Consider the following 23,811-nt stretch of genomic DNA (forward strand, 5'->3'; position numbering starts at 1 on the left):
CCTCGGAGGGACCCATGTCCCCCCATGATGGACAGAGCGGGATCCTGACTCCCAGGACTTCAGGACACAACCTTTACAGAGGAGTGCAGTTCAGGGAGGTCACTGGGGTTGGCCTGAGCCCAGGTTCCCCACCAAGTGATGCCCCCACGACTCATCCCCCCCACGGCATTTCGGGCAGGGACTCGGGGGGCAGCGGGTGTGGAGGCCCCTGGAGGACCCGCATCTGTGGGCAGGAGACCGGAAGCCAGGCCTGGGGCTGACCCTCTAGTGGACACATTTCCAAGTGACGGGAGCCTCAGGGGCTCTTCAGCTAAAAGGCAGAGCTCAGGACATTTCTAATTTCAAGGCAAGGCTGGATTCAGGGACCGAAGCTCAGCCTCTGGAGGTGATGCCTGGAGGGCGCTTCCGACCTCAATCCCCCGCACCCGGCTCCCCACCCGGAGGGTCATCTGCCTCTGCCTGGCAGAGTGGGCGCGTGGGCGCCAGGGACACTCGTCTCTCGCGGGCTGCCCCTGGCCACACGGCCGCTGCCCTGAACGAGGCTGGGGTGCTCTGCACGACCCCTCCAGCGGTCTTTGCGCCTTCTCGGCAATTCCAAGTCCTAGGGCTGAGGACAGGAAGCGGGCTTCTGGAACACCGCGTTCCGGGGGCTCTTCCGAGCGTCTGCAGAGCTCGGCTTGACATCAACACTGCCTTCTGATCCAGGCTGCCCGGCTCCGGGGAGGAGGACCCTGAACCAGCTCACAGACCATGAGACGTGCCTGCTCCCGCATCCCAGCAGGATGGTCGCCTGGCCCCAGCTGGACCACAGTGCGGCCTGGCAGGGAGACACACACCAGGCACTTTCTATAGCAATGCAGCTGACATGTCAGCCTGGGATGGTGGGGGATGCCACAGGCAGACCACACGCACTCCATCTTACATGACTGTTTACCCTGACGCTGCATCAAAGCTGAGTGTGTCACCATGGCAACTGCCTCATCACAGGCACCTCGCCTGCTTTAAACCACGGAAAGCACTCAAAAGACCCTGCGGGCCCACGTGATGGCGACTGTATACAGCACCGCGGAGGGAAAGGACGCCGCCTCACACTGAACTCACGTTTGCCACCATGTCAAGTGCGTTAATTATATTGAACATATTTTTGTCTGAGTCTCTTCACTTTTGAGAAATAAGAAAACAGTATGAGAAACCCTGGTTAAAGCTGTGTGGGGGACGCTGTGCTGAGCTCTGAGGGGCCCGGCCAGCAGAGCTGGGGACCCGTCCTCGTGGAAGGGACCACATGGCCAACCCCGAACTCTGACCTCTGACACCGCCCCCTCAGCCTAGCACTGGAATTCTCAGGGCAGCCTGGAGAGACCGCGGCAAATGTTCTAACGCAATTTTATGCATATTTTCAAACATAAATAGGAATATTTACAAGGCTCAAGAAGCCTTTCTTGGGATGACGCACATTTTACACCTTGAAGAAAAACAATCAACTTTCTCTGTCTGGAAACACAGATTAGAATAAAAATTAAGTGACAGGCACAAGAATATAACCTGAGGAACCAGAGCCCTCGAGGACGGGCACAGGGCAGGGCCCCCAGCAGCCCAGGACGCCCGAGCCCCAGGTGGCTGCCAGGGCCCACCCTCCATCCTCTGGTTGCAGCCGGACAGGGAGGGGGAGCCGCGGGGGCGAGAGCGGCCCCGCCAAGCAGCCCTCACGTCTTCAGGGTCCAACAGCCAGCGCCGCCTCAGTCAGCGCACAGTCTACGCGGGACAGCCTGCCGGCTCCGGCGTGTGCGTCTGATCTGTGTCAGCATTCATCCTCAAAGCGACCGCTCCTGCTTCACACACTCTGGAGCCTGCAGCTCCTCCCGTCTCACAAGACCCACCCCCCAGCGCCACCTGTCAGCTCCCCACCTGCCCGGGCCCAGCTGCGGTCCCTGCAGGCCGCTCCCGCCCTCTGCGTCCACACACCCCCAGGGTGCTTCCCCTTGGGTTTCCAAACACGGGCCTCGGTCTAAACCCGGGACACGTGTGACCACTTACCGCGTCCTGCCTACGTGTCTGTATTAACACAGCACCACAGATGTGAGTGTGTGAGGACTCGAGTTACCTGGAATGTCCTCCACAGCAAGCTGGGAGCCGCACTCAGCACACACGTGGTGGCATTTCCTCTCGCGTCCTCACTTATTTAAAAGCAAACATGTTCTCAGTTACTTTGGTTGCAAGCTTTTTCTTTACTAGAACTATAAGAAATGGTATCAAAGATAAAATGACGAATACCTACACACATATTGAGTGATAGTTGCTCAGTCATGCCCGACTCTGCAACCCCATGGACTGTAGCCTGCCAGGCTCCTCCGTCCATGTAATTCTCCAGGCAAGATTACTGGAGTGGGTTGCCATTTCCTTCTCCAGACACACACGTTGAACTGATACCCATCTCCTGGTTTGACTCTCAGCCTACAGCGACGTGGGTGCAGCCCGCGGGGTGGGGGCTTGGTGAGTACATATACATGGCCTCACTGGGCCCTCCTTGCAACTTCCTGTAACTTTACAACAATGTCAAAACAAAAAGCTACAAATGATACTGACCGAGATTTTGGAAAAGGAGAGAACTGGCTTGTGATCCCACCATTCTAGGGGTGACCTCACGTCTGCATGTGCTGCCCCAGCCCAAGTCCATGGCACAGTTTCCACAGCTGCGCTCAGGTTCAGAGCTGTCGTGACAATCTTCATGAAATAATATGACATAATGACCTTCCTGGGGTTTTACACTTAGGACAGTTTTGGTATTTCCAAAGCTCTGCGTTTTCATTTTCTTAGCAAAAGATGTTCAGTCGTGTCCTACTCTTTGTGACTCCATGGCCTATACAGTCCATGGAATTCTCCAGGCCAGAATACTGGAGTGGGTAGCCTATCCCTTCTCCAGGGGATCTTCCCGACCCAGGGACTGAACCCAGGCCTCCCGTGTTGCAGGCGGATCCTTTACCAGCTGAGCCACAAGGGAAGCCCTTCATTTTCTTGCCTGGTGCATTATCCTCATAAGATAAGTTTCTGGGGTGTGAGGACTCACCGAGAGTGAGGCCCTTCTTAAAGCGTCAGATCCGCACTGTCCTGCAGCTTCCTGAGTCAAGTGGAACTGTTAGCACTTATGATTTCTATTAAAGATCTGAGACTATTACCCGCCAGCCACCTCTGAAGCCATGTTCAAGGATGAGGCTTCAGATCAGCACTGGGACGTCCCCAGCGCGTCTGCAGGCTCTGCACTCCAGGGTCCTCTGCCACGTCCCCCACCCCCCACAGCTGCCACGGGGCTTCCTGCATCACCATGAATTTATCCCCTGGAGAGCCGGTCCCCGGGCAGCACAGCCATGAGGCATTTCTGTCACGAGTACCTTGTCACTGTGAGTACCGACCATGCACCTGTGGGTACCGACTGCATGCCTATGGGTACTGACCACGCACCTGTGGGTACTGACCATCACCTGTGGGTATCAACTGCACACCTGTGGGTACTGACCATCACCTGTGGGTACTGACCATGCACCTGTGGGTACTGACCATGCACCTATGGGTACCGACCATGCTCCTATGGGTACTGACTGCATACCTGCGGGTATTTACTAAGCATGATGAAGTGCCACTCCATCCACACGTGAAAAGTGACCCCTGGGGGTGACAGCTTCCCCGTGGCCTGAGGTCCACACGGGGCTCTGTCCCCACCGTCCCCTCAGGGCAGGGGGTTGGCCCCACATGCCTTCTTCCCATCTTGGCAAGGCTGTCAACATCAATCCATCCCCAAGTCCAAGTGGACTGGCCGCAGGGTCCCTGGGGACTCGGCTCAACACTACCCCCCGACCCCGAGGGTCCCTGTGCCCCGGGCTGGCTGGGCTGCCGTTCTCTGGCCGCTGAGCACCACTCAGTTCTTCTTAGAGGCTCCCCGCACCCTGAGCTTTCCCAACAGCCGCTGAAACAGCCACGTGCTTCCACAGACACGCAAGGCTGGGGGCGCTTCTGGGGGAAACTACACCGTCCCTCAAGTGACCGTGGAGTGTCCCCATGCCACCCGCTCGGCCTCCCGTGATGACTGTGGGCAGCCGCACACACCTGCCAGCACAGGCAGCACACAGCTGAGCCACGTTAAGGCATAGGGGGAGGAGTGCGACCACAGCTTCACAGCCTCTCAGGGTCTGAGGGGACCGACACACGCTTGGCCGCAGAATCCTTTCTCTGGACAAAAATCTTACCCAGGAGCCGGAACGGTGACCGATGGGGGCAAAGTGCAGCTGGGCTGAACCGGGGGGTAGATGGCCACCTGCCCCGCCCCACAGAGCTCCCCGAGCCCAGGCTCTGAGACACCCCCAAAACCACGTGCGACCTCTCACCGACGAGTTGGGGACCAGGACACGCCCCCCGACACGCCCCCGTGGCCGAGGGCGGCTCCAGCCGCGCGCACAGTCTTCTCCCTGAGGCAGGCCCAGACCCTCTGGGAGAGACGCCCTCTGCAGAGACCCACATGGTGTCCGCACCCATGCCCCCCGACTCAGCAGGAGGCAGCTGGTCTACCCACGAATGTGGGCTTCTCTCCCCACGTGTCCTGGGAAACACAGATCAAGTGAATGTGCCGCTCTGCTCCTGCGTGCCCGTCTTCGTCAGTTTAACTTTCAGTGCAGGGGCCCTCAGGGGGTGCGGGAGAACCCCTCCTTTTCCCACAACCTGCGAGGAGGCAGCTCTCCCTCCTGCCTGGCTCTGCCCCAAGGCCGCCATCCAGAGCTATGCCAGGGCATCTGCACCGGGGCCCCGCTGAAACGCAGGCAGGTACATTGCTAATCGTGTTGCATTTACGACACTCTAGAGAACTAGGAAGCCCCGGTTTATTTCAGATACACCACGCAAGCCACTCTCACGGAAATGCTGGCCTGGGGACAGTCATCTAGATGGTTTTTCTTCCAAATGTTTGAGTTTATTTTTCTTGGTAATATCATAATTTTCCCTTGGAAAAAAACATGACTTTATTCACTGGAAAAAATATGAAGACATTCAAGACATCAGAAACTAGATTTTGAAAAATGTCAAAACACCACCAGTCTATCAGGAATGCGTGCGTCCCCTCTAATCTGTTCATTGCCTTTAAATTTTGTTTTGAGATATTTCCATTTAGCTTAAAAGGCGTTAATTCCGCTATCTGTCATCGCATGTTGAATCAGCAGCACTGGGGAGACATCCCGTAAATGATGGCAGATTTCTAGGAATCAAGACTCTGCTCCACTTTCCAGAGTCAGGAATTAGCAGAGACATTCATATCAAATACATTTCAAGGAAAATCAGAAGCATCAAAATCAGGCTCAACACTGCACAAGGCAATTAAAATTAGAAAAAGAAAGACTAGCTTCTTACACATATCTCCACTTGCCCCTCCTGCGCCCGTTTCCAGATCCAGGGCCCACCCCACGCACACACACCCCCTTCCCTCTATGGGACCTGGGTTCGGGGCCTGACAACCGCAAAGGCGATGGCGGCACTGCCTCTGCGGATGAAAAAGGACGGGGCCTGAGACCCGGGCTTAGAGCGCCCCGTGGCCGCAGAGACCCGGCGCCCCGGGAAGACACGGGCGACTCGGGGAGACCCTGGGGAGGAGAGCCGCCCGCGGCCATGCTTCAGCCTGGGACGGAGTACGCGGTCTGGGATGTGGCTGTTTCCTGCCCCTGGGGAGGGTGAGGTCAGGCTTCTGGCCGCTTGAGGAGCACAGAGGAAGCAAGCAGGGACGAAGACGCAGGAGCAGTGCTGTGGGCTGGGGTCTGCTCTGCCCTGCACCCCCACTGTCCAGGCCGGAGCCCTGCCAGATAGTGGAAGGGCACCCAGAAGTGGGCAGGGGCTCCCCTCTGAGTGTAGGTTGTCATCTCTGCAGACAAGCCGCCAGAGACTCAGGCTCCCCTCGTGGGGTCCCCCAGTCCCCAGAAAGCACGTCACCAATTTCTGCCGTGAGCTGGGGTCCGGGGCAGGGCCAGGTGTGTGTGTGGGGAGAGGTTTAGGGTCCTTGCTTCGCCCAGCCTCGGGGACCCCTTGCTGGTCTCCAAGGACAGAAAGTTAGGGCTGGTGTCTGTGCATGCCTGGAGCGTGGAGAACGGGCCAGGTGGGGTCATCGTCACAGGATGACGTAAGGGTCGTGGCCTCAGGGAGATCCCCGGGGACATACAGACCCCACACGAAGACCCCTCAGTGCAGCTGGCTTCAGAAGGAGGCCAGGCAGGCAGGCCAGGAGGACCAGAGGCCACGCTCAGGACAGTGACCACTGCTGCTGACCACTGAGCTCCGAGGCCGCAGACGTGGACCATCCAGGGGACGCTAGGGGCTGGGCCGGGCCGGGTGTCAGGAGTGAGCAGATGCTGACCTGCTGGTGCTAGGAGTCCAGACGCCTTTGCAGATTTGGGGGTGGTTTTGGGAAGAAGGAGGCAGCGAGCGGCAGGGAGGCGAGAAGGCCAGTGTGCCGAGAGACATGTCCAGGGAGCTTTCACCATATGAGCTGGACACGCCGGTGCACGTGTTTGTCCAACAGGATGAGCCAGGGAGCAGTGACCATGAGGGGGAGCGCGACGGCAGGGTGGGGCGTGGGGGGCCCGGGGTTCATGGGCGGCGGGGGCCAGGGGGCGGGGCAGGTCTCCGAGCTGTGACACAGGCGTCAGATCACAGACAGGGGGCCCGGCGTGCAAGCTGGATGTGTGCCCGGCCAGGCTAGGAGCAGGGGGCGGTGGTCAGCGCCCTCCTCCGAGACCTGTCCCTACGACCTCTAGTCAGAGGAGTCCGCAAAGTCGCAACACCCCCACCCCCAACTCCCCGCCGCCCAGAACCACAGCAGCCCCCAGCTCCGCACCCCGACCTGGGTCCTTCCTCCCCTCCCCTGTCCAGGGCGGTCTGCCATCTCCAAGGAACACGCTCTGCCACTGCACAGGAGGGAGGGGCCCAGGGCCTGAGCCGCCTCTGACCCCTGATGCTCAGGGCCCTCGCCAGAGTCGGTCTGGGTCCGCTCCACCACTGGGCACCAGGCAGCTCCCGCAGGAAGGACACCCTGCAGAGGCTGGGAGCCGCGGACCAGAACCTTCCATCTGTGCCTGCATCCTCCGAACCCTCTGCCTTCCGGCCAGTGGTCACTGCACCCCCGAGGGTTATAGATGGTTTTGGGGCCCCACAGACCCCGGGCGTCCCCTCCCCGTCACCAATTGCCAAGGTTGGGGACACAGGGGCTTCGGCGCAGGCCCCCCGCAAGGTGCCCTGCCTGGTGTCTGTGGAGCACAGAGCCTGCCTCTGTGCCGAAGCAGCTGCTAAATACGTTCTTATTTCAAGAGCCAGGGCTCCGGTGGGCCTTGGAGTGGCCACGTGGAGGCATCTCGCCCTGAGCCAGGAGCGGGTAAATAAGCGCCCTTAACGGTTAATTACTGTCACGGCGGGCGTGAAATCAGGGATTTCAGATGCGCGCGCACAGACTGGCTCCGGGCCCGCTGACTCATGATGGGGACAAGCACCCCAGGGCGGTGCATCCGCGGCGCACAGCGCACGTTTCATTAACTGCCCGCGATCCGCTCGGCCCACGCCAGGGCTCCGGGGCTGAGTGCCTTCGGCTCTAATTGCTGATGGAGGACTCAGTCGAGTGCCTACTTATGTGGCCGGCGCGGCGATGCTGGGACTCGACGCCTCCGAGGGTGTCACGTCTACGCGCAGGCGCCCTGCTCTCTCCGCCCCGCCCCGCCCCACGGGGTCTGTAACTAGGGAGATGGAAGGGCCCCTCCCGCGGGAAGAAGAGAACAACTTTCCCGCTGCAGACCTCACACCTGTGTCACTGGAAGAAGGGAGATCGCGCTCCCAGAGGCTCCAGCATTTTCTCGAGGGAGACACCGAGCAGTTTCAAAGGCAACCAAGCAGCGTCACACAAGCCGGGCACCACGCGTGAGCACCGCCCCCGCCACCGGAGGGCCAGCCCGGCCTCCGCTCCGGCCCCGGCCAGGGCCTGCCAGGCCCCCGGCCGCGCAGTCACTCACCGAGCCGACTCCGGCCTGAAGAACTCTCAGCCCAGACATGGTCTGCAGTTTGTCTCTGTTGTCAGCTGCGGGAGAGATGGAGAGGCAAGAGGTCAGCGAGGAGAGAAGCGCGTTCTCCAGACACCTGAGCACCCCCTACCACCCAGCCCCGTGGTCACTGCCTGCCTGGTTAGCTGTGGACGGTTAGCTGTGGAGGAGCCTGGCGTGGAGACCCGGGCAGGGGGCTCCCCACCCAGGGCAGGATGTGGGTCCCTCCCACAAACCATCATCTTAGGAAATTCACAGCATCCTTATGGAGCCTGGGGGAGAGACGGGAGGCAGGCGTGCCGCCCGGAGTCTTGGTTTGAACGACAGGCGGGTTGCAGATGTGTACTGGGAAGTAGGTTCTGGTCCCAAGGCTTGTGTTCACAGACAGACTCACCAGCCGGGGGGCCCGACTGAGCCTTCCTCACCCGCTCCCGGAGCTGTCTACCCCCTCTGGCTCCTACCCCTGGCAGAACATCCTGTGAGGACCCACCTCCAGCACTACCCTCGTCCTACTTTGCTCCTGACTTAGAATGAGCAAGACTCTCAGAGAATGAATTACCCTCCGTATCAGACCAAGTGGAATGGGTCCTGGAAACAATTAGCTGCCGGAGATGAAGCCCAGTTAATCCCGACGCCAGCCCGGCAGGCGCGCGGTCCCCACCTCCTGGAGAGGGAGGGTGTCACAAGGCAATTGACCTTGGCTTAGGATTCTGCGGGAATATTCTTTCGGATAAAGCCCATGTCATTTTGGAAATGAAAACCAGGAGGAATAGAATTTTATCGCAAAGCCTAAGAAGGAAGAGTGCATTGCAGTTGTGATTAATGCAGAATGAGAGAGCAAAACAACCATCACTTTCACTCTTACTGTGAAACACCTCCGTGCATCTTAGGTGATGGAATTATATCTTTCAGAGGGATACACACAGAGCCTGCCACAGCCACCTCCCCAGCCTCCGGGGCCCTCTCCTTGTCTGGCAGAAAGTTTTCCTTTGAACAAATGAATGTTATTTCTTACATTTAGGTAATTATGGGAGCCCTGGGGGAGGCAGACACAAACCCAGGGGTTACCGCACCAGCACTTGAAGAAGCTCTAAGCTGGGGAGAGGGTGGCAGGGTGGTGAGGGGGCAGCGGCTCAAAGGTAAGCCTTGAATGGAGGATATTCTTTAAGAGATAGGGTATAAAGCAATTGATTTTAATGTTCTCCTGCGAACAAAGGAGGCATTTTACTGAATGACAGGCTACTTTGGGGGGATAATAGTGAGTCTTCAATAGGCTGAGGACACAAAGCACTAAAGATGGAATTAAATGTGCTCCACCATCGCTGCAGAGGACGGACAGGCATTCCAGGCGCAGGGTGAACAGCCAGCGAGCAGGGAGGCTGCGAGTACCCAGCCAGGCGTCCGCACACCTGCCGGAGGGACTCCTGAGGCTCAGCCGCCAACGATCACTCGCCATCCTCAAGTGTGCCCGCGGAGGGCTCCCCCAGCTGCCCGCCTCTCAGGGGGCCAGCCAGGGAGCCTGGGGACTCAGCCTCGTGCTGACAAGGGACTGGGTCTGCTAAAGGATTTTCACTGGGAACTGACACAGTACTCATGGGGGCTGTCCCTGAAAAACCAAACAGGTGGGACAGACAAAATGCTGAGGCCGGTGCGTCCTGCAGGCAGTTGGAACATCCAGGGTCTGCTGGGAGGGGCTGGACACGGCCTAGTCCCTCCAGCATCGGCCGGAGGGATCCCCGCCTCCCCAGACATTCCATTACCACCCAGAGAAGCCCCAGGAGCGCCCCCTGCTCTGCAGGGGAGACGGGTCGGCAGCGCAGGGGCCCGTCTCTGCCTCCCGGGTCAGGACGCACGTCTGCCCCTGTTCTCATCCGATTTGCAGAGTCTGCTCCGCCCTTCGAGCCTGCTGTGGTCCTCAGGTGCCGCGGGGTGTTAACAGCCCTCCGTAAGTGGGCCTCGTCCCAATCACCGCACGTGTGCATGCACAGCACACACACACACACGGGTACGCACGTGCACGCAGGACCAGGTGCACCCTGAGGCGCACCCTGCGGGAGGACCAGCCACCTTCGCTCAGCTTCACGTGACCCACAGACTCTGCTCTGCGGCAGCCGTGGTTCAGCACGTGGTGAGTCTGCCCCTAACACCCCACACCATCCACTACTGTCACGTTGTCCAAGAACAGCACGAGCCACCAGTGTCCTCCTGAGGCTGCCCACCCCGCTCCCCGACAGGCTCTTTCTCGAAGAACATGTGGAGCCTTTGCTGGGATGCTCACGGGGGCCTCCGGAGGCCACGGGCACCTTCTCCGAATGACTTGAGCTAGAGTCCCAAATCATGCTGCCTTGAGTTCGACTCCGGGTCCACCTCCATCCTCAGCCAGAGAGCAGCAGTGCCCCAAGGCGCCGCCTGGAGTGGGGGTCTTCCAAGAGCCCCCCAGGGTCCCTGCCTTCCCGCTCTCAGCCGAGAAACCTCCCAGGAGACAGTCATTGCGGTTTCCGGGCACACGTGTGTCCCCTCGGCGGCTGGAACGTGTGCGTCTATGGGACCTAAATGCTCTTCTCCAAGTCTCAGGCTCTTGTGTGACCTTCTCAGTCTTGGGCATCAACTCCTTTTCAACAAAGCCTGTCTCCCTTTTAAAATTTCTCACCGGTGGGGATGGCAGCCGCACACACACACTCTGGGATGGTCCCTTTATTCCAGCCTGTGTGAACGGTACAGTTTGTATTAGGCTGAGCCCTTTTGTGGTTGTTTATTTACATCCATTTATTGTAGCTCACGCTGATCTGAAAGGACCAGTGGTCTGCGGGTCTTCAGCATGCTCTGCAAGTCTCAGCCATCCCGAGTCCTCCCCACGCTGTTCTTAGACAGCCCACCGCTGTGTCCACTTGCTCCAAGGCTCCCTGGCCCAGCTGCATGGACTTCGCCTCATGCGTCCCTTTTGCCGAGTGGAGGGGACCTCGCATGTTCATGCATCGTGTCCCTCACCCAGACATGTGCCCTGAGCTCTGTCAGGCGTCCAGACCTGGCTCCCGGGCACCGACCCCTGTGTGCCCCCTGCCCAGCATCCCCTGGAGACACAAGGGAGACGAGTTTCACCCTCCACGGGATGTGGAGCTCATCTCCACTCCCAGGCAGGGCTGGAACCTTTCAAGGGGACAGAGGAGCCCTGCTGGGCCTGGATTTCCTGCTGGCTGTCGGCTCCGGGTTATTTTTATGCCCAAACGTGGACCCTGAGCTGGTGGGCGTGAGCGCCAGCAGGCCAGGATGCAGAGACTCCGGGAGACGCTGCTTTAATAAAGGCGAGAACAATGCATAAAGCCCATTCTTATCTTCACAGGAGACAAAAAGAGTTTCCAAACACAAAAAGAAGTCCTTTAAAATTAAATTCGCTAGATGAAGGATATGCAAATTACCTGGAGGAGCAGAACCCCACAATGTTCTCAAAACTCCGCAATAGCCTATTTAATTAGTATTTTAATTTATCAGAATAATTCTTCGTACTTGACAATTTATGCAGCATTCCATATAATTAAGCCCGTAGCTACAGTGGAATAATTTTGCCTCCTTCTTTATCCTCGTGATTCTAACCTGAAAGGATGTGCAGAAGTCTCTTCTGTGATCTGAATTGCTACAGGGACAACTTAATGGCCGTGCCCATTAGAAAGCGGGAGGCGGGGAGCGGGGCTGGGCGGCGGGCGGACATGGGGGACCCACCGCTGCAGGAAGGCGTGGAGCCGGCTTCTGGCAGAGACAGAGGTGCTGCTCCTCGGGTGCGGATCCACACGCCTGTGCTCGTCTGCCCGAGGAGACACGCGTCCCTCTGCACCGGCTCCCGCCAGCAACCTCTGCAGAAGTGAACAGCCCAGAGCATCTGGGACACTGACCGGACCCATCACCCCGGGACCAGCCTTGCTGAAATCGGCACGGCCTCTGGTCAGCAGCCCAGGGAGGGACTGGACCTTTCCTTAGAGATGCCAGCTGCTCAGAACTTGCTGGGCAAAGCAGGCCTGGGAAGGGGGCGGATTGGTAGGAAAGTTGATGCCACAGTTCTGGGAGCCTGGCCTCCCCCTCGGCTCTGAGCAGGGGGCCCAGGTGAGCAGCAGTCCCCCCAGGCCCCAGGGGAGCTGCGAGTCGCCTGCCTGAGGACGCGTGGAGGCCCGGCCCTGTCGGGGGGGCCCCCCCGCAGGGCACGAGCACAGGTTCGGGCCGTCAGCAGGGGCCATCTGGCCAAGCTGCAGGCCTGGGGAGGGGCCACACCCTGCTTGTCCGGTCTGCTCATCCCAACCCCACAAGCCTTCGAGCTGGGGAGGGTCTGCATGTCAAGAAAGAGAGCCAGGTGGAGAAGACACACATTAATTAACTTGTCCATCCTGCCCTCAGCCAGAAAGCAAAGGCTTCCTGCCTGTGGGGCTGAGCCTACTCTCCCGTTTCCCAGCATCTTGGTTTGCAGTTCTGCAAGTTCTGCAGGTCCCTGCAGACCATCACGCAGTCTGCGCGGCTGAGAAGCGTTTTGCAACCAGAAGGACATCTATCGGTTTCTCTGTTTGTCCGTCTGGGTGGAACGTCACACATCATGTCCCTGGCTCATCATACTGGCAACTAGATGGATATTGAAGTTGAACTGCACACACTTTATTTTTATAAAAAATGACTATAATTTGATTACAGTTTCAAAAACAAGATAAAACTTCAGCTTTATTTAAACACTTTAGATTTAAAGCTTTGTTACTTATTAATTCATTTTATTTTATAACTCTAATAGTTCATTTTAACTTTTTAAAATGTCTTCTTGAAGGGATATAATTTTAATTTGCAATTTCACATGTATCTTATATTTTTGATGAAAACAGTTTCACATTTTATACAATGTGTGCAATTACAGCTGGATTATTTCTGTTGAAACGCACAGACTTTTTGAAAATGATTTTTGCTGTTTCTCACTTATTTGGCTGCAACGGGTCTTGTGACATGCAAGCCCTTTAGTTGTGGCGCACGCGGTCTGGTTCCCTGAGCAGGGGTTGAACTCAGGGCCCCTGCACTAGGAGCATGGAGTCAGCCGCTGGACCGCTTGGGAAGTGCATAGATTTTGTGAAAATCTTTTTTAAACAATGTTATCAGTGATTTTGCAAAACAAAGGGAAGAAAATACATTTATAAATAAATATGCTACAATTTAGGAAGTGTATGTCTTTAAATTATTACACAAAGGTCTGTATAGTCGAAGCTATGGTTTTTCCAGTAGCCAAGTACCAACGTGAGAGTTGGACCATAAAGAAGGCTGAGCAACAAAGAACTGATGTTTTCCAACTGTGATGCTGGAGAAGACTCTTGAGAGTCCCTTGGACTGCAGGAAGATCAAACCAGTCAATCCTAAAGGAAATCAACCCTGAATATTCATTGGAAGGACTGATGCTGAAGCTGAAACTCCAATACTTTGGCCACCTGATGTGAAGAGCTGACTCACTGGAAGAGACCCTGATGCTGGGAAAGACTGAAGGCAGGAGGAGAAGGGGATGACAGAGGATGAGATGATAAGATGGCATCACAGACTCAATGGACATGAGTTTGAGCAAACTCCAGGAGATAGTGGAATGACAGAGGAATCAAGATTGCTGGGAGAAACATCAACCTCAGATATGCAGATGATACCACCCTAATGGCAGAAATCAAAGAGGAACTAAAGAGCCTCTTGATGAGGGTGAAAGAGGAGAGTGGAAAAGCTGGCTTGAAACTGAACATTCAAAAAAGTAAGATCATGGCATCCGGTCCTATCACTTCATGGCAAATGGAAAGGGAAAAACTGGTGACACATTTTCTGTGCTTGGTCTCCAAAATTACTATGGATGGTGACCGCAGTCATGAAATTAAGACTCCTTGGAAGGAAAGCCATGACAAACCTAGACAGCATATTAAAAGGCAGAGACATCACACTGCCAACAAAGGTCTGTCTAGCCAAACCTATGGCTTTTCCAGTAGCCATGTATGTATGTGAGATTTGAACCATAAAGAAGGCTGAGCACCAAAGAATTGATGCTTGTAATTGTGGTGCTGGAGAAGACTCTTGAGAGTCCCTTGGACAGCAGGAAGAACAAACCAGTCTATCCTAAAGGAGATCAGTCCTGAATATTCATTGGAAGGATGCTGATGCTGAAGCTCCAATACTTTGGCCACCTGATGTGAAGAACTGACTCACTGGAAAAGACCCTGATGCTGGGAAAGATTGAAGGCAGGAGGAGAAGGGGACAGCAGAGGATGAGAGGGTTGGATGGCATCACTGACTCAATGAACATTAATTTGAGCAAACTTCAGGAGATAGTGAAGGACAGAGGAGCCTGGCATGCTGCAGTCCATGGGGTTTCTAAGAGTCAGACACGACTTAGCAACTGAACAAGAACAATCCTATAACCAAAGAAGAAATTAAGTTAGTAGGTAAACATCTTGATTCCAGCTTGTGATTCACCCAGACGGGCATTTCGCATGGTGTACTCTGTATATTAAGTTAAATAAGCAGGGTGACAGCACACAGCCTTTCTATTTCTTCATTTTGGTCATGGTATCTGAATTTTCGAATAAACAGTCACAACTCTGTTCACCCTCTTGCTCACCTTTCATACAGTAAAGCGTCTGTAGCTACGTTCCACTTTTGACTCCCAATATGAAGTTGGAAGTGACAGTCGCTCAGTCATGTCTGACTCTTTGTGACCCCATGGACTAAACAGTCCGTGGGATTCTCCAGGCCAGAATACTGGAGTGGGTAGCCTTTCCCTTCTCCAGGGGATCTTCCCAACCCAAGGATCGAACCCAGGTCTCCCAGATTGCAGGCAGATTCTTTACCAGCTGAGCCACAAGGGAAGCCTCCCAGTATAGTTTTTGCTTTCTTTCATATTGACCATCTACAATGGAGATTTTATCAGTTTTTCCCCCAAAAGAAATACTTCTGCTTTTTATAAAAAATTTTTTATATTTTATATCTCCGTTTTATATTTGTTCTCTATTTCAGTCATTTCTGCTTCTATCTTTATTATTTCATTCCTTCCACTTTACTTGGGTTTATTCTGTTGTTCTTTTTTCTAACTTCTTAAATTAAAAACTCAGTTATTTAATTCTTCTTTCTTTTCTAACACAGTTAAAACAGTAAATTTCCCTCAACTTGCAGATTTAAATGCAAACTCCCAGGTATTAAAATATACTTTGGTATTTCTATTATGCATTATTAAGCATTATAGCTTTAAAATTTGTATGTTGATATATATTATTTCTCTCTCTTTCTTGCTGTATTTATTATTTAGTTGCTAAGACGTGTCTGACTCTTTGCAACCCCATGGACTGTGTAGCCCAGCAGGCTCTTCTGCCCATGGAGTTTCCGAGGTAGGAATCCTGGAGAGGGTTGCTGTTTCCTTCTCCAGGGGATCTTCTCTACCCAGGGACTGAAGCCGCATCTCCCTGTCCCTGCACTGGCAGGCAGGTTCTTTACTGCTGAGTCTCCCGGGAAGCCCCAAAGGGGTGTGTGTGTGTGTGTGTGTGTGCACGCGTGCATACGTATGTGTGTATGTATCTTTTGTGTATTTTTACCTATGCTTCCAAACAACATGCATATATATATACATATTTAATTTATATCTATCTTCCCAGTCTGTAGGCCTCTGCTTCTTCTATCTCTTTCACTGAACTCTGGCTTGCTCACCTTTATTGTGATTGCTGACGCGTCTGAGTTTCTTTCCAGTCTGTAGACCTCTGCTTCTATATATATATATATATATATATATATATATATTTAATTTATATCTACCTTCCCAGTCTGTAGGCCTCTGCCTCTTCTATCTCTTTCACTGAACTCTGGCTTGCTCACCTTTATTGTGATTGCTGACGCGTCTGACTTTACCCCAGCACCCTCTGGTGTCTTTCTGTTTGAGGGCCCTACTCCCTGTCTCCATCCTTCAGTGGTTTCGCAGAGACTGTTGCCCACAGGAGCAAATGCCCCTGCCCCGAAAGGCCTGTGCGCTCCCTGAACTTGACCAAGGCCCTAGAGCAGTCTACCCAGGCGCCCTCACGCAGCTCCGACACCGCTGCTCTCACGCCCGCGATTCCGCTCCTCTGTGATTCCAGAGGGCGTCCTTCATTTAGCTGCCTTCCCACGTCCACTGTCTCCTTTGCTCATCAGCCCTTCTGCCCCTGAAGTCTTCCTCATGCAGTTATCTTCTTTTGCTTGTGGAAATCTTTTAGAATTAACTTAAATGAGAATCTCGGTGACATAGTCTTTTTTTAAAAAAAAAGTATCTTTGTTCAGCACATTTTCTTGTAAGCCCTCATTTTTGAAAGACACTTCCTCTTGGTACAGTTCTAAAGTGAAAGTGAAAGTTGCTCAGTGGTGTCCGACTCTTTGCCAGCCCATGGCTCACCAGGCTCCTCTGTCCATGGGATTCTCCAGGCTAGAATACTGGAGTGGGTAGCTGTTCCCTTCCCCAGGGGACCTTCCCAACCCAGGGATCAAACCCAGGTCTCCCGCATTGCAGGCGGATTCTTTACCGTCTGAGTCACGAGGGAAGTCCGGTACAGTTCTAGGTGGACAGAGATTTCCCTCCAGCAATATAGACATTACACTTCTGGCATCCAGGCTCCTTTCAGCTGCTGAGAGATCAGCCGCAGATTGAATTCTCTCTCCTCCCTGCCTTGCTTGCCTTTCTCCTTGGCTACTGTTCAGATCTGCTCTTTGTCTCGGATGTCCTGCAGTTTCTGTTACAAATCTGCACGTGGAATTGTCTTCACTCCGCTAGACTTCTTGAATCTGAGGACTCGAGTCTTCCATCAGCGACGGGATTCTTTAGCCGTTATATCTTCAAACACTAAAGCTTGATCACTTTCTCCTCTCTTCTGGAACTCCTAGTAAGTACATAAAAGACTTTCTGCCAAGAATACCTACCTTTTCCTTTTCTTTACATGTTTTCCATTTCTTTCCCTCTCTCTAGGCTGCATTCTGGATAATTCAGTCAGTTCTATCTTTTAGTTTCCTAATCCCCTCTTCAATTAGATTTAATCGGTTGTTAAACTCACCTCCTGTGTTTAAAATTTCTATAATTGTATTTTTCATTTTAAGAAGTATCTTTGGTCATTATTAAGACTCTTGATCTTCAGGTTGTATTAACTTCCTTTTGTATTCCTCTAAACGGACTAAGATTCTTGGGCTCACTAAGAATTCTCCTAGTCAGCGTCCGAGGTTTCATTCTGACCGTGCTTGCAGGCAACCTTTCTTGTGGTGTCTTATTTTCCAGCATGTTCTGAAATTCCTATTTCTGGAGGTTTTAACTATGGGACTGCTTTGAGGACAGAGAAACAGCAGCGTTCCTCCAGGGATTTGCACTTCCTTCTTCCAGGCTTCTGGAAGCCCACCCAGTTGGGGCTCCAGTTTAAAATGAGATGCGTGCTTTGGGTTTGCGGCCAGCAGGTGGCGTGCAGGCGGACGGAGGCTCCCTCGGGGCTGGGCGTGCTCCGCGCCACCCTCACACCTGGTGACCACGCGGGCTCAGACCGAGCGGATGGGGGCCGCGTCGCCCCGTGGCTCTGGGGTGGCCCCGGCGGCCTGTGTGGGTCCTCGCCGCCCTCTGGGTTAGTCCCACCCTGGGTCTTGCTCCTGCCCTCCACAGTCTCCAGGGTCATGGGCGCTAAAGTTCAGGCGTGTCCTCTGAAGACGAAGGCCAACGTCAGTGTCCCTCACGCCTCAGGCTCCTGCTTTCCCTCAGTCTGCCAGATCGTTGGCACTCCTGGCTGCTTTCTGAATGAGGACCAGTCCTAGTACCTGGCTTTCTCAGCGCAGCGATGAAGTGGCCAAACTCAAGCCACCCCCGGGAGGCCGCCACCCAGCACTGACAGCTTCCGGTTAGCAGGCTTTGAGCAAAGTGGCGGGAATGACAGACACGAGGCGTGCCACTGCAGGGAACGGGCGATGGGCGGATGGGCTCATTCAGCTGCGTCTGACCCTGCGACCCCATGGACTCTGGCCCGCCAGACTCCTCTGTCCATGGCAGTTTCCAGGTAAGAACACTGGAGCAGGCTGCCTTCTCTTCCTCCAAGGGACCATCCCGACCCAGGTTTTGTTATACTAAACATAGCTACAGGTAAACGCGTGTTGGATGGTCGGATTCTTCAATGTCGGGTGTGGCCTGCTGCAGGAACGCCTGTGTGGACTGTGAGCCGGGATGTCAGTAGCCGCTGCGCTGCATGTCACGTGCAGAGTCTAGAAAGGTCCTTCCCAGCCTGCAGGTTCCAGAGTCTCTGTCATCTACAACTTGGAGAGCAGCCTGGGCCTGACCAACCCCAGAGCTGCCGGCTCAGAGACAGCCGGAGTCGTTCCAGGCTCTCACTGAGGTCGCAGGCGCTCAGCCAGGCCGTCCTGACCCCTGATGTCACCCCTCCAGCCCTCAGTGAGGCTATGGGCACTCAGCCAGGCCGTCCTGACCCCTGATGTCACCCCTCCAGCCCTCAGTGAGGCTGCGGGCACTCACCCAGGCCGTCCTGACCCCTGACGTCACCCCTCCAGGCTCTCAGTGAGGCTGCGGGCACTCAGCCAGGCTGTCCTGACCCCTGACGTCACCCTTCCAGGCTCTCAGTGAGGTTGTGGGCACTCAGCCAGGCCGTCCTGACCCCTGACGTCACCCCTCCAGGCTCCCAGTGAGGCTGCAGGCACTCAGCCAGGCTGTCCTGACCCCTGGATGTCACCCTTCCAGGCTCTCAGTGAGGTTGTGGGCACTCAGCCAGGCCGTCCTGACCCCTAACGTCACCCCTCCAGGCCCTCAGTGAGGCCGAGGGCACTCAGCCAGGCCTTCCTGACCCCTAACGTCACCCCTCCAGGCCCTCAGTGAGGCCGAGGGCACTCAGCCAGGCCGTCCTGACCCCTGGACGTCACCCCTCCAGGCTCTCAGTGAGACGGTGGGCACTCACCCAGGCCGTCCTGACCCCTGACGTCACCCCTCCAGGCTCCCAGTGAGGCTGTGGGCACTCAGCCAGGCTGTCCTGACCCCTGGATGTCACCCTTCCAGGCTCTCAGTGAGGTTGTGGGCACTCAGCCAGGCCTTCCTGACCCCTGGACGTCACCCTTACGCCCTCCAGGCTCTCAGTGAGGCTGTGAGACTCAGCCAGGCCATTCCAACTCCTGGTCATCTCTGGCCTCCGGATGACTGAGATCAGAAAGAAGCACGTGCTCCCGCACTGCAAACGGCTCCCTTCCCGTCACCTTTTGTTCACAAGCAGAGGAATGCAGACGGTCCCAAGCAGCTGTTCGAGGGGCCTGAAGAGCACAGGCACTGCCCTGTCCTCATGCAGAGAGTGGCCCTGGCACCCCAACCAGGGGGCGCTGCCAGCTCCCGGAGCACAGCGCCGACACACCCAAGCCTGCTCTCAGGGCCCCTGCGTCTCGGAGCTCGGGCCTCGAGTCCGCAGTGCAGACCCGCCCTCCTCTGCCTACCGCCCTGTGTGAAGCGGAGCGCTGAACACATTCAGTCTCAAATGCAAAGTGCACCTCCAAGAGCCATCCTCCCTTGGAGACGAGAGCCTGATGTCAGCCTCTGCCATGGGGTCCCAGGGAAGGTCCTCCTGGCCTCGCCTTCCAGCCCCGACTGAGTAAATAAAAGGCTCTTATTTGCTGGGTGTCCTGTGAGGTCTCCCAGGAGAGGCTGGGCTTTGGTGGGGACGGAGCTTCATCGCACGGGGACGACAATGACAAGCTGGTAAAAGCTATGTCAGCTTCAATTTCTAACTCATTTTTCAAATTATTTTAATTAGATATTGTTTCAATCTCACTTACATTAATTTAATATCTGATATCAACATTTCAGTTTTCAATTTGTTCAAGTGATTTTTTCCAGTCTGCCTGGTTGCCTGCAGTAATTTAAAATACAATGTTTATCTTCAGCAATTTTCCATGCGTGGGTCCCGGCAAACTGCGAGTCCAATAAAAGTGTTGAGGGAGGAGGGCCCTGGCGTTCAGGAGGGATGGACGTGTGCTTTCTTGCCGTTCATCTCTAGACATTAAAGGAGGTGGAGCAAGGGCTAGGAGCTCATAATAATAAGATTTTCCACCAATTTCACTGTGTAATTGGCTTTCCCAAAGCAAATTTCAGTGAAATCTGACAAAGGTATTTTTATTGAAAGGTATCCAAACAGCCACATTCCCTCATCAACACGTCGTTCTGATCGATTCTCAGCCATCAGGCCTTTAACCTGCCCCCACAGGAGCCTTCCCCCCACCGCTGGAGCCTCCTTGTACTTCCCATTGTATTTTTCTTTGCTACACAGACGCTAGTAAAGACACGCCTTTGATAAGGTGAACGTGAAGTTAAATCGGGCCTCCACATCGCAAAACGTGGGAGTCGGAGGTCCTCAAGTGCCTTCCTAAGAGGAGAGAAGTAGCTAAATTCCTGAAGTTGATAATTAGAAATATGCAGATCAAAATGGTTTTTGAAAAGTCTAAAAAACAAAAGAGTGACTATCATCTCCAACTCACTTGAGAACGATACGAAACCAATCCAATCTACGTGGCAGAACACAATAAGAGATGGGAAGGAAGCACGGAAAGTAGAAAGCATAAAACAAAATTATATATATATATATCTCATTATGACAGTCACTGTGAATAGGTTAAATTACACAAGGACAAATTCTCTCACTCAGGCCTAACTATATGTTATCTACAGAAAACCCATCTACAACACAGCAGTTCAGAAAGAGTAAGAAAAATGAGGTAAATATAAAGAAATGAAGGTGTGGTCATGGCATTAACATCAAGATCATGTATACTTTTTTAAGTGAAATAAATAAGGTAGTTGCATATTAATGTCCCAACAAGTCCAGAATGAAGGTATAGTATTCATGACCCAGCATGTGCCAAGAAATAAAACAAAAGGCTGAAGTAATAAAGAACAGACTCGCCGCTCAGACTCAGAGACGGAGGCTCTGACTGACGGTTCACGAGGCCTGGGACGGAGCCCAGTGCTCTGCTCGTACAGCACTCCCCGGGGGCAGCCCCTGGGGCAGGCGCCATCCGCTGGCCCTGGGCAAAGAGCAGCCAGACTCGAAACTGGTCTCTCCAACCCACGGCGGGCACAGAGAGTCTTAATAACCCAGTTAATAAAGATAGCTCAGGAGCAGTTGGGCAGACTCCCTGGAATAAAATCAAAGGCATAACTGAAAAGATATTGGGTCTCAGCGAAGGCCCTCATGGTACCCCCAGAGTAAAAATTATACAACTTGCATCTCTAACCATAACCTAATAAAATTAGAAATGAACAACAACAGGAAATAAACTCTCTAATCAGCTGGGCACGGAAAAGTACGCTCTTCAAGCTCGCAGGTTGGAGAATAAATCAGAGCTGTGGTTACTGGACACACACATAAACCACGATGGTGAGGTCCCTGCAAGCGTGACCCGTGGAGGTGCCGCAGTGGGTGGGCCAGCCCCGCTCTCACTGTCACATAGGAAATGAAGAGCACAGAAACCAGGCATCCGAATTAAGGAGTCCAAAGTGAAACCGCTGAAACTTGAGGGAAGAAACAGAAACAGGTAATAAAATTATAAATTAATAAATCATACAAGGAAACAGGACTGATGAATGAGTCCAAGAACTTGCTTTTAGGGGGAAGACACCAAAACCCTCACTAGAAGTCTAACATGGCGGAGTAAGATATCCCTAATCCAAAATTACTAACAATTGATGATGAAAACAAAACGTAACCGCAGATAAGTGGAAACTTGAGAGTCGTAAGCTAATGACACCACTTAGTGTATAAAAAATCGGAGCTCATAAGGAATCGAACTATGAAGAAAGAAAGTATAAATGACTAGACTGGTAAAGTATGAAGAGAGAAACTATGGAGAAATAGAAAAGACTGTCAAAGAAACTTCCTCCAGGATAAGCCCGAGGCCCAGACTGAGGAGGCAGAGTGGCTCTGAAACTGAGCAGGTCTTCCCGGGACGGACGACCCACCCCATGTGCTCCATCTGCCTTTTGTCTGCAGAAAGACTTTAGTCAAAGAATAAACTTAAGAGAAGTGAGAAAAGGCGGAAAGAAAGGAAAAGAGTCAAACAAGACAAAATAATAGGAGTTTAGCCACTGAGCAAAGCCAAGGACCTTTAGTTCCTCCTCAAGGGCTGTAGACGATATTCTGAGCTGTGTCCCTTTGAGCTGTTTTGCAGCGACCGACACCGCCACCAGGTGGAAGAAGTCAATGACGTGCTGCCCACAAGCACTAGACCTCAGACGCGGTGGAAGCAGAGGTTTGGCCACGCTGACCCCGATTACGTCACCACCGAACAACCAGAAGGGTGCCCACAGCCCGTCACACGCCCTGCAGCCTCTCCCGCACCTTGCGTTTAAGAATCTTTCCCCAGAGCCTGCAGGCGTTTTAAGCACGAGCTGCCCATTCTCCTTGCCGGGCCCTGCAATGACTCCGGCTTTCCTCCACCATCACTCGGGGGCAGTGGGCCGGCTTTACTGGGCTGGGCAAGCAGACCCAAGTTTGGGTCAGTAACAGCTCCGAACACCGTGGAGTGAATGACCCTGCTCAGCTCCTCTCGGAGCTGCAGCTGGCATGGGAGCCCGCGGAGCGAGCGGTCGGGGCTGGAGCCTCTGCCGGCCGAGGGCAGCCTGGGGACTGGCCTCACGGCCCCACAACCCGGCTGATCTCTTCTGGTTTCAGCATGACACTGCAGACAGACAGGGCCAGTGGGGCCACTCTGGCTGCCCACCTCATCTTTGCACTTACAGAGCTGCATAGGAGGGGGCGGCCGACCTCGGACAAAGGGGCCAGGGCAGCTCATGGCAGAGGGCCGGCCCCTAACTGGGGGTGCAGGGGCCACCATCGACCACGCGCACAGGGTGGGTCTGGGCAGAGACCACACCTCTTAGAAAATCAATCCAATGATAGAAGAAAATGCAAATTATAAAACTAAATAACTCTAGAGGGTGACAGAGGAGAAGACCTAGCTGACCTGGGGCTCAGTGATGACTTTTTAGACACGACATGAACAGCATAATCTACAAACGGGACTTCATTACAATCAGGAACTTCTGCAAGAGACATGGAAGAGAAAGGAAAGAAAAGCTAGAAGACATTTCAAAAGTCATATCTGACAAAGGATGTATGTATATACAAAACACATACAAGCGCCTTAAAAATGTAAGCAGAGAACTCTCAAAACTCAATAGTGAGGAGACAACCTAATTAAAAGTGTACAGATGACCTGAACAGACACCTCAACAAAGCAGCTAGATCTAAGTAAGCACCTATGAAAAGATGCTCCGCGTCACATGTCATCAGGGAAATGGGAACTAAAGCGGCGAGGCCCACCACACACCCACCAGAAAGGCCACATGTGAACCTCCAACACCAAACGCCGACAAGGACGTGGAGTAACAGAAGCCCCCACTGCTGGTGCAAACGCAAAACGGGACGGCCACTCTGAAGAAGATGGCAACCACTCCAGTATTCCTGCCTGGAGAATCCATGGACAGAGGAGCCCGGTGGGCTGAAGTCCATGGTTTTGCAAAGAGTCGGACATGCCTGAAGTGACTTGGCACGAACGCACAGCCACTTTGGAAGACAGTTTTTCAGTCAACTACAAAACTGAACGCAATCTTGTCAGACAGTCCAGCAATCCCACTCCTTGATATCCACCCAAAGGAGCGGAACACCATATCCACGCAGGGCCTGCACGTGGATGTCGACGGCAGCTTTATTCACAACTGATGCTAAAACTTGGAAGCAAC

The 23,811-nt window shown here is 54.0% G+C and overlaps 1 protein-coding gene across 5 annotated transcripts in view; it reads right to left on the reverse strand.

Moving 5' to 3' along the window:
• Positions 1-23,811, reverse strand: part of PTPRN2 (protein tyrosine phosphatase receptor type N2) — a 599,207-nt gene that overhangs the window by 233,377 nt on the left and 342,019 nt on the right. For all 5 annotated transcript variants that reach the window (XM_061415339.1, XM_061415342.1, XM_061415343.1 and 2 more), the window contains one exon: positions 8,025-8,089. In XM_061415339.1, coding sequence (XP_061271323.1) covers positions 8,025-8,089 — 65 coding nt within the window. The remainder of the gene's footprint in view (positions 1-8,024; positions 8,090-23,811) is intronic.

The sequence above is a fragment of the Bos javanicus genome, chromosome 4, assembly GCF_032452875.1.
Source record: "Bos javanicus breed banteng chromosome 4, ARS-OSU_banteng_1.0, whole genome shotgun sequence".
Classification (NCBI taxonomy): Eukaryota; Metazoa; Chordata; class Mammalia; order Artiodactyla; family Bovidae; genus Bos; species Bos javanicus.